At 42.5% G+C, this 14,504-nt stretch overlaps 2 protein-coding genes across 24 annotated transcripts in view; one reads left to right on the forward strand and one right to left on the reverse strand.

Annotated features, from left to right (window-relative positions):
• Positions 1–3,364, reverse strand: part of R3HDM1 (R3H domain containing 1) — an 87,602-nt gene extending 84,238 nt beyond the window's left edge. For 6 of the 14 annotated variants that reach the window (XM_040604520.1, XM_040604516.1, XM_040604517.1 and 3 more), the window contains exon 1: positions 3,239–3,357. The gene's annotated coding sequence lies outside the window, so the exon portion shown is untranslated. Of the gene's footprint in view, positions 1–3,238 lie in introns of all 14 variants that reach the window. The other 8 variants (XM_040604518.1, XM_040604525.1, XM_040604522.1 and 5 more) reach the window with 4 other exon arrangements.
• A 301-nt stretch (positions 3,365–3,665) lies between these two features.
• Positions 3,666–14,504, forward strand: part of ZRANB3 (zinc finger RANBP2-type containing 3) — a 51,512-nt gene continuing 40,673 nt past the window's right edge. For 2 of the 10 annotated variants that reach the window (XM_040603203.1, XM_040603207.1), the window contains exons 1-2: positions 3,667–4,105; positions 11,160–11,318. In XM_040603203.1, the coding sequence (XP_040459137.1) occupies positions 11,167–11,318 (152 nt within the window). In that variant the 5' untranslated portion in view covers positions 3,667–4,105; positions 11,160–11,166. Of the gene's footprint in view, positions 4,106–4,383; positions 4,686–11,159; positions 11,319–14,504 lie in introns of those variants that run through there. The other 8 variants (XM_040603212.1, XM_040603206.1, XM_040603209.1 and 5 more) reach the window with 8 other exon arrangements.

A 14,504-nucleotide genomic window follows, 5' to 3' on the forward strand; every position in this document is an offset into this window, starting at 1 on the left:
TTATTCAGGTCTTGCATTGCAGAACGACTCATTTTTCCATCACTAAAAGGCTCAATTTGGAATGCAGCATTTCACAAAAGCCCCTGGGTCATCCCTATCTAGCCATTACTAGGTGGAATGTACATAGGAAAACTGCCTCTAAAAGCTCAACCGGGCTCCCAAACCCCAAAGCTCCTGCAGTCCTTCCAGCCTAGTGGTGCAAGGATTACAGAATACTCTGCCACTTCTGTGAAAGCTCCTTAGATGTCTCACCCACGAATTACAGTATTTTGTATTTACTGGCTATTGCTTAACTTTCCTCATATCTATGAAATAAGAAGAATTAAAGAGTATGTGGGAAAATTTCAGAATCTATGGACTTTAACAGTAAACTTATTGGCTATTGCTACTCAGGACATCCAAAGCTGTTGCTGTTTTCATGCTGGTTAAAGTTACAACATAGAGTTGTCTAGTTCATCAAAATTGAACACTGTTGTCAATATATATTAAAAGGTTTTTAAAAATTGTATGTATGCTACATTGCAGCCAATTCGAAGTTTGTATTACTCCATTCCCATTATTTGACAACCTACTCTTTATCAACGTGCTGTCAAAAGTCTCATTTTCCCTGAAGAGTCAAAAAAAATGCAACTGTATCCATTACTTTTAAAAGCCTATAATACAAGTACCTTGAAAATTTACAACTATGATCCTATTTTAAAAGATGTGCCGCTACATTTCTTAGCCAAATTAAGTCCGGGGGGGGGGGGGGGGGGCGGGAAGTAAGTGTATGAAAATAGTGATCCAAAGATATACAAACTTGAACCTAGGCTACTGGAGCAAACTGACAGCACCACCCTCCAACTGAATAAAACACAAAACCATGGTATTTGTGTTTTATACCCAGAGGTATACCTAAAGCACTTCAACTAGAACATCCGGCTACCTTGAAGCAGTTTCAGGCAAACTTTAAGCAAGTAGCATGAGGTAAAACTATGATGTAAGGCAAATTTATTGATATGTATTTGATATCCATTGATAAGAAATGAAAACCAAAATAAAAGTTCAAAGAAGAAAAAAAAGTATGGACAAAGTTATGCTTAAGACAAGAAAGAGGAAAGCTGCAGTATCTCTCTCCTCAAGTTTTCCTTCTTTATTCCTCCGTACACACACACACAAATAAAATATAATCAGAGGACCACTGCAACAGATTAGAGTAATGCACCCCTCCGAAATCGTTAACAAATGGTTTCTGGAAAATTGCTAACAAACCTAAACCAGTACACTGCACACCCCTTAAAATTGCTGGTATTTAGTCAAACCCATTTTTATTCCTGAGAAAAGTAGTAGTGGATCTTGATGGCTCTCTACACTTTTGCTAGGTCACTTTTTATTTTACAATAGTGAGCAATGCAGTTACAAGTACTACATTTTCCACCTTCCAAGATCTAAAAGACGCAAAATGTCTTTATGTTATCTTTATCGTTGGGGCTTTTTTTTTTTTAATTCAGGAATACAAGCTATAAATTATAGATTTGCTACAAAATACTCAAACCCTCGACATCACAGTATTTGCTGTAAAACAAATGCATAACATTAACTGCCTGCCAATGTTATCGTCTGTACAAATCAAACGGAAGACTGTGGAAGAAAGCATGTTTCCATTGCCAGTTCTTTCTCCTGAACAGCAAATTATTTGAATAAAACATTCTGAAAAATAGTTTCAGAACTTCATTTTTGTTGCTTTCATTTCAACAATATATATTCCTGATCTAACATTCACAAGAAATATTGCACTGTAAGATTGCTGTGATCATGTCTTCTGCTTATACTCAACTAAAAAGCGAGTCTCAAGTACAATACTCCTTCTAGGAGACAAAGCACGAGAAAGTAACCCCGCTGAAAATTTCAAGTTAATGCCTAAATGCCTGTTAGGCTAGTGTCGGGCACTGTAAAAAGAAAAAAAGCCCCAGCATATTCCCTATTCTACATTAGGCACACATGACCTCTCTAATTTCAAGCTAATAAAAATATGGCATCAGTATTACAAAATTAAAACAATTCAAAACCCACTCCAAAACACCACACACTTTTGTAGATTATACTATCTAACAGCCCACCCTGAACAAAGTATCCATCACTCATTTTGGTTTTTTTCCATCACCTTCCTAATCCAGTTTCCTACAGAGATCACACAAATCCACTGAAGTGTATCTTGTAGTACAGGCTTAATTATGAAAAACAGAAGTAGTACACATCTCTTAGCACGAGTAATTTGAATTCTTCTTAGACTCAATGTAAGAAATCGCTATGCCTCACTTCTTTTTCTATCTCGCTCATGAAGTGAAACGCTTCCTCAGTGCTGAAAACTAATTTAAAAACGTTATTAAGAGAGGCTGTAGAAACCAGGCTGTGACACAGTTTGCTCTTGATTCTACTTACACTTTGGATTAAAGCATGCTAGATATATCCACATGCAGAATTGTCCCAACATGCGATAGAAAAAAAAAACAACCAAAAAACAACAAAACGTAATAGATTAACATCCCCCTTCCAACACTATCACAGGCAGCACGATGCAAGACTTTCGGACCGGCCAACGCCAGGAGAGGGCTGAACAGGCACCCGGGACACGAGGGCAGCACGCTTGCAAACAACCAGTAGCAAAGCCCGAGGGACTAAACCTGAAACACCCACCCCAGTAACGCTCGCCCCGCCGAGCCCGCCGCCCGAGGGGCTCCGAGAGCCGCCCGCCGGCTGCCTGCCCCCAGCGCCCTGAGGGAGCGCTCGCCCAGGGGCCGGCATCCTCCCGCAAGTAACGGCGGCCGGGCCAGACCCCGGGCCAGGGCGGCGCAGCGCTGCCGCAGGCCGAGGGCGCAGCCCCAGGGCCGACCGGCGGCCCCACGGCGTGCGCGCCCCGCGCCGCCGCCGGCCGGCCCTGCCTATATTAGGGAAGGGAACCGGGGCCAGCCCTCCCCGCCCGGACCGGGACCCCCTACCCCCGGCCCCGCCGTGCAGGTGCAGCCGGCCCCGCCGCCGCGCCGGCCCCAACGGCCGCTGCGCGCGCCCCTCCCCCCGCGGGCCCGCCCGCTCCGGCGGCGCGGCCGCCCTCCCTCAGCGGCTGCCCCCCGCTCTCCGCACTGCGGGCGCGGCCGACCGCCCCCCCTCCCCCCGCTCTCCTCAGAGGAGCGCGCGGCCCCGCCGCCCCCGCCCCCCGCCCGCAGGAACGCCTTCCCCGGCGGGGCGGCGGGCTCCTTACCGCGGCAGCGCGGCCGGCGGGCTGGGGCCGGCGCGGCGGCGACGGGCTCACGCACGAGGGGCGCTTAACCCCATCGCCAGCCCCGACAGCCGCCCGGGTACCTCCTGCTGCCCCGGCGGGGAGAAAGGCCCGCCCCGCCACGTCCCGCCGCCAATAGCCGCGCTGAACGCTAATGATTTACGGCCGCGCGGGCCAATTAGCGGCGCGGCACCCTCCCCCGCTGCTGTCGATGAGTGGTGCTTCTCAGTGCTTACGCGAGCTCAAGCCCGCCCAAAAGCCAGGGGCGAATCGGAGGGCACTGCCGCGTTGACAGATGGCCACGACCACCAATAAGACCCCCACCTTGACGCACAGACCGGCACCGCAACGCCCGCCCCCTGTGGGCAGCCGAGGACCACTGGCAGCGCGGCAGCGCGCAGACGGACTGCTCCCGCGGCTAATGACAGCCCGGCCGTCCCCTCGGCCTTGGCTCCCCTCCCCGCGGCGGCGGCGATCCTCCCTTGGCCGTAATCCCCCCGAGCAGGCCTGCCGCCGCCTAGGGTGCGGCCTGACCCGAGCAGCAGCACCCCAACCCCGCCGGGTGCCCCCCGCTATCTCTCCCGGCAGGCATACGCAGACCGCTCGGCCCCGGCAGGGCCGGCGCAGGGCAGGGCGGGAGCTGTAGTCCCAGCGCTGCCGCGCACCCTTTCGTCATCCGGGCCCCTCGCCCCGGCTCCAGCCCTCAGCCAGCCTCCGCAGCCGGCAGCGCTGCCTGGGGTGGCCCGTCCTGCGGGCCCCTCGCTCAGCCCGGCCCTCAGCGCTTTCTCTGCGCCCGCCACCCTCTCCTCCCGGCCAGCCCGGCCCTCTCGGAGCGGCCCCTGCCGTGAGGTAACCGCGCCGCTTCCCTTCCCCCTCCGGCTCCCTCAGCCGTCGCTCTCGACCCCGCGCACCATGCCGGTGCGAGGCCCCGCCGGACGGGAACGCGCCGCCGATCCCGCTCCTGAGGCGGGGGAGGGGGGGCGCTGGTAGGGAACGTAAAGAAAAAAACGGGGCCCGGGCCCGGCGGCGCCGCGCGCGCGCGGCGGGAAGCACGAGGGTGAGTGCGTGCCTGCGCTCCCCGCCCGCCTCCCGTGGTAGGTGCCGCGTCACTTCCGGGCGGCGGCGGTTTGAGCCCGAGAGCCCGCGAAGGTGCGGGGTGGCGGAGGCTGGAGCCGCGAGCGGCGCGGCGGGGTCTGGTCCGGCTGCCCAGGCCCACGAGCGGTCTCGTTCCCGGCCCGTTCCCTGCGGCTGCGCACGGCGCCGCGGGACGGTTGTGAGGGGCGGCCCGCCTTACGCGTGGAGGCTGGGCCGGGAGCGCGGCCTGGCCCCGCCAAGCAGCGGGGAGGTAACGCGCTGAGGGGCTGTGCAGGGAGTAGTGTGGGGGTTGCCCTCAGTGGGACTCGCTCTTCGTAAAGGGACGAGCTTCCAGGTGATTCCTGTTTTTTCTCGACCCATGTTTGTGCCACAAGGTCTCGCTAGTGCTGTTCGCCCTGGCTGCTGGGTTGTCACAGCGTGTGCTCGGGTAGTTCTGCTACTACGGAACGCTGCTGTGGGCAGGGACTTGAGTAAGGCAGAGAAAAATTTTCCCCTAGGCAAGTGTTACGGTCTCTATCTTTCTCAAGCCTGCTACACCGGCCTGTGGAAAAACTATTGTGTGAGCATTGTCATGTCCTTTGTTCTGTCTGATGCTTTTTCTTGCAACATTTTTTCAAAAATGCTGTGTTCTAATGACTTGGGTAGTTTCTCAATTCTTAATTATTCTACTGGTGGAGAAATGGTCGATGAATTAATCTGCCAAGGACCTATAATTTTTTTAGAACCTTAAATTCCCTATAAAGTTTTACTGAACAGTCAAGGAGCAGTTAAGGCCATCAGGAGGAAATTTATGAACCAAATACTTGATGGAAATACTCATTTGTTTTAGGCATCTGCTACTGAGCTGCATTAAAAAGCTATACTTGGTGACCTGTAAAAAATAAATAGTGGGTTTATATTGTGGTATCAGCTTGTGTTGACAAACAGCTATTGCAAAAATTAGACCTTGAAGTTTTCATCAGTCTTGTACCCAGTCTTCCAATAAAGAAATGTATCACCTAGGTAATATCCTCAGCAAGTTGAGTCTCAATATATACCTCTGGAATAATAACTGTCTGTAGTGAAATGCAGTATAGCAGCAGCAGTGACAAAGAATTCCAGATTTATTTATTTTTTAGTTTTATTTTATATTACGAGCACTTATCCTTTGGTGTTTACTTACTTTTCCAGATCATTTGTGAATTCATTGAACATAATAGAAGTAGAAGCAGATTCCTTTGAAATATTGCTGATGCTGTTTCTCTCATGTATAAATAGTCTACTTGCTTGTATTTAGAGAAGTGTCAGTGCAATTTTTTTCATATGACAGCTAGTTTTCTTAAAAGTTTGAGGGACTTTCTAAAAAAGCTTCCTGGAAATTATAATTACTGTACAAATATGTTTATAAAACTTACTATATTTTGATTTAATTAATTTTGAAAAATAGTAGAAACTGGACTGCATCGACAAGGTACATTGGTTATAAATCCCCTCCCAAAAAACTTCAGCAGACTTGGAAGATAACTCACCTTTGCAAAACCCGTGTTGACTCCCACAGAATAGACGTGTTTATCCCAGTGTTCGCAAGTTCTGTGCTTCATCATTTTTTCCTGATTTTTATGCCCTATAAATGAATCGTGCTATAGTTCCATGTGTCTTCCCTGTTCCTGATTTTAAAAGTTGGGATCATATACCGCGAGCTAGTCCTGAGATACTAAAGCAGTTTTACACAAAAAGTTGTTTGGTTTAGTAATTCAGCTATTTTGTCCTCAATTTCCTTTAAAAGACTTAAGAAAACCTGTACAGTATTTTCTCTCTTTTTTTTTTTTTTTTTTTTTTTTTTAAAGTTAGGTCTCTACACCAAACCTTTTAGGTCTCTTTTGCCTGACATAACTGAGCTTCCAGAGCTTGTGATCTAGATATGTGGGAAGGTGATGAGAGATGTGTATTACAACATATTAAGGACACAGAAACAGATGAAAAATTGTAGTTGGAGAAAGCATGCACTAATCTTTCTCTTCTTAAAGCTTCTGAACCTGCAGTGGGTAGAACAAGAGACACAAACTAGTTCTGTTTTTGACATTATTACAGTGGTGTACATAATTGATCTGTCTCAAAATAAAATATAAATGGCTACCACTGCCAAAGTCATCATACACAAGCAAGGCATTGATTCTCAGTGTAATTATTACTCTAGCAAATCATTAAAAGGCAATTTGGTGGAATTAGTTTCTTTCTCTGTCTTGTTTCATCACTGTTCGTTCTCATTTTCTGTACAACCAAAATAAATCTTTCATAGGGTCAATATACTGTTTATAGTGCCTTCTAAAGCTTTGGATATCATAAAATAGTGCTGCAGGTACGAAAGTAGACTGAATATGGTATTTTATCACTGCTATTTATTCAGAAATCGTGACAGGGATCTTTGACTCTTTAGAGTATTATTCTTTGTATGATCATTAAAAAGTGCATGTTTACAATAATTTAAATAAACTTAAGAGGTTTGGGGAAGAACTACGTAAGTGTTGCTTTAAAAAGATGTGTATTTTAGTTATCTAAGTTCTTAAAGCTTCATACTGAAGCGCATGTTCTCAGGCAATCGTATCCTGAGCATCAAATATTTTACCTGAGGTATTTTTTCACTTGCCATGAACTCCATAGATATCAGCTGCAAAAGTGGTAGGTTACATATGCACAGCAAAGTGCATCTTTGAAAGCTTGTAGTCCAAGTTAAAATAATAGTGTAGATAAGGTAAATGCAAAGGACTGGAGCATAAAGTTGATAATTAGGATTACGGATGGTACTTTGCCTTTTCAAGGAGCAGTGTGTGAAAGGTTTAGTAATATTGCTGTCTTGTGTGTTGTACTCGTGCTAATCATTGTATATATTTTCGTAATAGTAATTGTTCACTGCATATGGATTTCTGTAATTATTCACCATTCATTTTGTTTATTAATCACATAGACAAAAAAGTAAACAAGTGTGTACATATCTGGTAATGCTTTCTGTGTTGCTGCTGTTTTTTAAGATAGATCTGCAAAGTCAGTTTTAACCTTATTAGTGACTGATGCAGAAATATTTTTTATGGTAGTATTACTATGTACTAAGGCATCATATGTGCTTCCTCTAATTCAGTTTTATGCTTCTAAAACTGCATGATTTTTATTCAGTGTTTCAGTGAAAGGATCTTGTCATAATCTAGTTCAACAGAAAGTTAATTATGTTAACATTTCATTCTTATATTGTCACTCACAGCAAGCTATGTAGCAAGCTGATCAGAAGTATGTAATTTTCTCTGCTTTTATAGAATAGGAAATCATCACAAAATGAGTCAGAAATTTTCTTTAGGGGTGAATCACAGATCTGACTGTTGAACAGGTTTGTTGGGTCCAGCAATCCTGCAGCATACATTTTTAAGGTTGGCTCTACGAAAATGTTTAGTGTTTGGTTTTTGATAGCAGTGTTGAAGTACCTTAATCAACTTCTAAAGAAAAAAAAATACTCCATGAAAAATATTGTGAAAGGACTATTGAAGTAACAGTTAGAGCTGAAATATTTGTTTGCTCAACTGAGAGATGAAGTAGGTATTTATAAGAGCTTTATGGCTTTTTTTTTTTCTGTAAAATGCATCTCTTGGGTATACAGGGCAAGCCAGAGGCTTTCCCTTTTCTGTTAAGCAAAGTTCAGTGATGGACATGCATCAAAGAAGCTTGATATTGATCATAGTAGTTATCTGCTGTTGAATGTTTGGCACGTAAGGTACAAGAATATTTTTTTTAAAAACATGTAAGAGAGATTCCACTTATAAAATTGCTGCGGGTGGGGGAGGAAGGAAGCCATAGTCAATAGTGCAATCACATTTAGATGACACAGAATGTCTGGTTTGCAAAAGAAATCTAGATTTCCTTTCTCTATAACTGGCTATTTAATTGATATCACTCTTTATCTTTGAACAGGTGATGGTTCTAGAAGGTCTTTAGTCAGAGGTCTGGATCAGGTGGAGGTTTAGCAGCACTGGGCTTATCTCTTCTTTGGTTAGCACCTTGAGTGCATGACCTGGTATGAATCTAGGGAGAAAAGGTCCTGTCTTTCTGCTGATAGTACAAGACTTAGATGAGAACTGGGCTTTCTGTACCTTGATTGGGCTGTTGGAAGCACAACAGCAGTTTCTCTCCAGCTGTGGAGTTCTTTCTCCTGTGTGGGTTGCTTGCACTCATCCAGTGAGTAACATCAAGTGCTCATACCCTTTGAGACCAGGGTTGAAACCATTGTATACAGAAGTCCTTAAGGGTGTGTACATACATGCACACACATGTCTGTGATTGCAGTTAGGATTGTTCTTTTCATACACGTGCAATAATATTTCTAGGGCTTTATATGTAGGACAAAGGATAACTCTTCAAAAATATGCTTCTTAAAATACTCTAGCAGCTAAGTAATTAGTACAAAATAGAATGAAATCCATAGCAATGGCAAATACAACCCATATGCCTCAACTTTGAGTGTTGCTCAATATTTTAAACTTTTCCCCCCCTTGTTGCCTAGCAGAACGGTACATCAGAATGGTTGTGGTTACGTACCACTTCTTTGTAGAAGTGGTAATAGGTGCCCAAGGCGGTATGCACAGAAGTTCTCCAACATTAAGAGCTTGATTGTAGGCTCATCAGCAGCATTTTCTTTCTGGTTCTTTGAATGTCTGTGATGTGTATCTGATAGGTATGCCTATAATTCATCATATAACAACCCCCCCACACTTATTTTCTGTCTAAATGTTATTAGTCTAGGGATGCCAGTGACAGAATACTCCAAAACCCTGAATTTTCTAGGGTTCTATAGCAGCGTAGTGGATTTCCAGAAAAATCAGGGCTTTTTTTTTTGTTTTTTTTTTTCTTTTTGGGTGGTGGGGAGGTGGTGGTGGTGGTCCTTTTTCGATTTAGTTTGGGATTTTTTGTCCAGTTACCGTACTGACAGTGGTTTTTTTTTTTTTTTCCCTCCAGAAGCAGCAAATTCCCAGTAACTTATATTTGCAGTGCTCTCTAGTCTTCTATTCCTTTTCCTTAAATCTCCCTGATTTTACAAGATTTACTGTCGAACCAGACGGGATGCGGCTGCCTCGGCGATGTGCGGGGTGTGTGGGGGGCAGCGCATCCCCCCGCCCCCGGCCCCGCAAATTGCAGCACCACGGCCAGGGGCTCTGGGCCCACCCGCACCGCCCCAAGCACCGCGGCTAGGGGCTTCCAGGGGCCGCCTTGGGAAGCTTCCAGTGGCAACGCCCACTCCCTTCCCAGTGGAAGGATTTCTCACCTTTAGTCGAACGTAGGCCGTAGAAGATGGAGTGTTAGGAGCCGTTTGTGTCGTTGCACTAGAACAAAAGCCCAGTCGCTTTCGACTTGGGCTATAGATAGATACAGCGCTGCAGTGTAGTTACTGCTAGATTCTCTTCGCTGAACAGAATGTAACTTCAGCTGGAAGAGTGTATGTCAAGGTTTGTAGCTCAAATTTCATAAATGGAATTCTTAGGAAAACAGAGGTGCTCTTCTTTCACTGCGATATATAGTTTCAACTGAATCAGTGTTTGTTTTACCTCCTCACCTGTACTCCATGAGATAATAGCAGGAAATTGTTGCGAACTCTGTTTTGCATGATCACACTTTATTATGCTGATCAATCATTTGCATTTTCCCCAGGTCTGGTTGCTTTGTAACTAGTCGGTGTAAAAATAAAAAACAGGTTACTTAGTCCTGCAGATCCTTGAAGTGAATGACTGTTTAGCTCAGCACATTCCTTCCTGTGAATATAATGGTTCATCATACCAAATCACACCTGACTTCTTCCGAGTTGCTTCAGAAATATGTCTGTAGCAGAAGGTCTGAGTGCAGTGTGTTCAGAATTTTGCTATCAGACCTGGTAGTATAATAGCTACTGTTAACAATACAGGAAGCATATTTTGGCTGATATTCTTCGTTCCTATGGATATTCAGGTAATCTTGCTCCTCACACAGGCCATGAATCCAAAAGAATTAGGTAATGCTTTGATGTGAAGTTTTGTTGCTTTCCTCATGTCTAGCGAGTGCACTGCTACTGAGCTTTTTAACCATTTGTTTATCTGTTTAAAATCTATTGAAGTTATAAGAGAACAAACCCTAGTATTTCTTCTCTGACCCATCCTCTTGGACAAAAATTAATGAAGAATCCACATTTTCAGTTTGAAGCGTAGTATGAGAATTTTCATTAATTCTGTGGTTTAAGGTTGTTTGTTTCCAAAGGGAATAAGTTTCCTTACTCTTTTTTTTCTTTTCTTTTCCTTTCTTTTTCTTCTTTTTTTTCCTTCCCCCCAGCTAGGTATATTTTGCCCTTTTTTTCCTGATTTGATTCTAGGGATTAAAAATTTTAGAGAACTGTTAGTGTCATTATCAGAAGGTTAAACTATCTATTTTCCTGTAGCTTTTCTTAAAAATGTTTACTGAAAGAGTTATATTTCAATGTTTATAAGTAAACTATTTGAATGGCCAATAAATTTCATTCATGAATAGGGAACTTTCTTAAGTAACTGTTTCATAGCATTGAGTAAGTGATACATGCTGACCTCTTCATACTGGAATAGTTAGAATATTTTATTGATGCTGAGGTGCTGGGCTTTTCCTCCATCACCTGCATCATTTTATGCTTTCTAGGGAGAATTCTCAAGACTTGAGAAAATTTTTGTAGATACTGTCTATTTCAAGATGGAGTGATTATTGTTGTTCCATGAAGCTTTGTTGTGTACTATATTGCAGACCTGTCTTTTAAGTCTTTTTAAGACATCTTTTTTGGTTTTGTTTCCTTTAGGTTCAACATGGCTAGTACATTCCCAGAAACACCTACACCTGAAGCTTCTTATTCAGAAAATGCTAATGCTAAGCTGTCCTTTCTACCTGAAAGACTGAGAAAGAAACTGCTTCCTTTTCAGGAGAAAGGCATCATATTTGCACTCGAGAGAAGTGGCAGGTAAAATCCTAATTATATCATATGCTAAAAATAATTATTTTAGGTAAATGTAAACTAATTTTTACAAAGGCTATGCCATAACATCAGCTTTTAGGTGAGTTATATTGCAGAAATCGTTTGTAAACTATAACGGTTTAAAATGGGAGGTGGTTTAGTTTTTCTCCAGAGGATGAAGAAATGTTTAATAATGCATTATGCAAAAGAGTACTGTAGTATCAAAGATCTCCTCATGTAAAGGGAGGCTGATATCAGTAGGACCATCTGTTTTGTCATGTTAATAGAAAATTCTTAAAATAAGTTAATTCACATTTGTTTCTTTAGTTTATAATGGTGTGGTAGAGCTGTTAAGAGAATGACTAACAGATCTCGATGCATCTATGTGGTTTTCTATTTTAAACTTGGTACAGTTCTGGAGCTCACTGAGCTGCAGCAGCGGAGCAGAAGAAGCCTTGCAGAGTGCTCAGTTAGCAAGTGCAGCAACTGATAGAGTAGGCACTCAACAATTGAATACCTGGTAGATCAGAAAAATAGTTTATGCAGCAGAGGCTGCAAATATTGTGCTGAGTAAAAGCCTGTTATAGGGGCAAAGAAGAGGGAAGGGAAATCTGTTTCCATGTTTATAAACTTTAGAAAATTTTGGCAGTTGCAACATAAAGCCATGAAACTACTGTATGTTCTTTTGGAAAGTAATGATGTTTTAGAGGCCTGGCACTAGAGAAATTATTTTAGCTTTAGGTTTTAAAAAAGGATGAATTAAAAATTATTATTTTTTTAAGTAATATTTAGTTTTTAACAAAAAAATTTAAAAAGTTTCTGATCATTTCATCATCTTGCTCAGAACAAGAGGCTTAGGGTCTAAGGTGGTTGCTTGCTAATTTTTGTGGGTTTTTGCAGGAGGAAAGAAATGTGCATCTCTTTCTCTAAGGGTGAAAGGTCAGAAGGGAAATGTATATCATCAGCTCTTGCGATTATATGGAACTTTTGATTAATTAAAATTTCCTCTGAAGTGTTTTGCTTTAATCCTATTCTTTTGGCCAAAAACCTTTGGCAATTATAACATTGCTGTCTTCAGGGACTGAAATAAGCCATCTATTTTATGCTGCTAGACTAGGTAGCAAAGTTGAAAGATGAGCCTAGCCATTAATGTGCAAGCCTGAGATTTAAAAAGCTCTATGCTGTACTGGCATTAACTTCTCTGTGACCACTGGTCATATTAGGCATTTTCCTGCTGCACAATGTGACACTGAGAATGAATGCATACAGTTTAAGACTGATAGAATAGACAGCAAAGTCTACATTAGAATTGAATTCAGAAATCCAAAGGGCTTTACTACCATATCTCAGTTGATCTGATTCTAATAAGGGGAAGTGAGGTTTTTATAGTATGCAACTGAGATGCGTTTGTATATACAAATAGTGAAATAACAGAAGACGTCAAGTGTGTATAGTTTCTTTAATGTTCATTAGTGTAGGCTAGTGGATATATTTGAAAGTAGCATAACTTTTTGCAGCCTATTATATAATATAGGGGTTCTTCAGGAAACAGCTTAACTAGATAAATTTTAATCAGGTATTTCTTTCTTCCTTTTGAGAAGTAATAATTGCCTGCAATAAGTATCTAAAAAGGAACACCTAGGATAGTTACTCTGTCAAGAAGGGAATTATATTACTTTCATTAGGGTTATGGGCTTTATGTTGTTTTCTTTTCTTGAAACGCTTCGCTAATAAAAGACTGTCAAGTAATATGGCACTGATGTCTTTACTGCGGTGTGCCTGTGAAAGTGTTTTCATCGTGACTGCAAGAAGTCTTCTTCCTTGATGTAGCAAATTCAGCATATTAGCTGGGTCAAACTGAGGCATTGTGTGCACACTCTCAGTTGGCCTCTCTATAAAGTAAAATGTATTAAGTCAAACTTTCCCGAGGAGTACTTTTTTTAATCTGTCACTTTTTCAGGCAGATGTAATTTTCTTTCTGTCCCAAAACAGAGAACAAGAGCCTCAGCTGCTTGTAGCTGAATTTTCTTATTAGTTTGTTAGCCCTTGGCTCACCCAAGTCTTTCCCTTTTGTGTGCTCCATAATGATTTAAGCTTTCTTTCAGTATTCCCAGTGGTATATTTTAGCAGGATCTGGTACTTTTCCATAGAAGTGTCTTTTCTAGTTTTAAAAATATATAGACATAGGACTTAGAATAAGCAGTATGTGCATCTCAGCTCTTCTTTCTTCTCTCCCTCAGGCTATGCACTCCCTTTCCAGTCATCACTTAATGCTTTGCGGTAGTTGCAGGAAAGTGGTGTAGAAGAAGTGCTCTATTGTTGGCTGAAGAGACTCAATATTATATTAGGTTAGACAAGCACCCAGCATGAAAAGGGTCTTATTATTAGAACAAACTTTTATTTCTTGCATGTAATGGTCTGGGAGTAAGCTATTAATTCCCTTGTCTTTTTGTGGAGCATAAAATAAATATGTTGTTATGATTTGTGCTTTTGATTCTTCAGTAAATGAGTTGAAGGCTTTTTCAGTAGATGCTCCAAAGGCATCGTCTAGACTAACAGAGAATGCCTAACACTGTTCTAGGAAATAATAATTCTAGAGCCAACAAGACAGTGTACAGTTCAACATATGCAAAGCTACCTTTTAGCTCACAGACATGCTTTAAAAGTAAGTAACTGCATGGCTGCTTACCCGTTAGTAGAGATTATTCTTCAGAACTGCACTTGGGAAAAGGTACCTAGGAATGGAAACAATGTTTGGTCTTTATTTATAATGACATTAATGTGCAAAAGAAATGGGTGCACCCAGATTCTGTCCTTGAAAACTATTTTATTTTTATGCCTTTTTTTTTTCAGGAAAAGTATATACTACTTTAAAAAACAGCATTAATATGTATGTATTCATTTACATGTGCTTTAAACTGTCTCTTAAATAGAAAGCCACAAACTTGTTGCTTCCAGGAACATAAACTCTTAGCAATGGGCTTAGGAAGTATTTAGGGTTGTTAGGGTCAGTTGTTCATATGCTGTTGGGAGGTGGAAGCCAGCAATTCACTCTTTCTCTTTGCTGGTTATTAGTCGTAGTTTGGGCTGATATGGACAAATTGCCATTTCCAAAGAGCTCAGGGTAACCTAATCGCAAGTGAAGAAGCATAAACTGCAAACCTTAAAGATATCATCTTGCTTATTGTTTAG

Source organism: Falco naumanni, chromosome 8 (genome assembly GCF_017639655.2).
Source record: "Falco naumanni isolate bFalNau1 chromosome 8, bFalNau1.pat, whole genome shotgun sequence".
NCBI lineage: Eukaryota > Metazoa > Chordata > Aves > Falconiformes > Falconidae > Falco > Falco naumanni.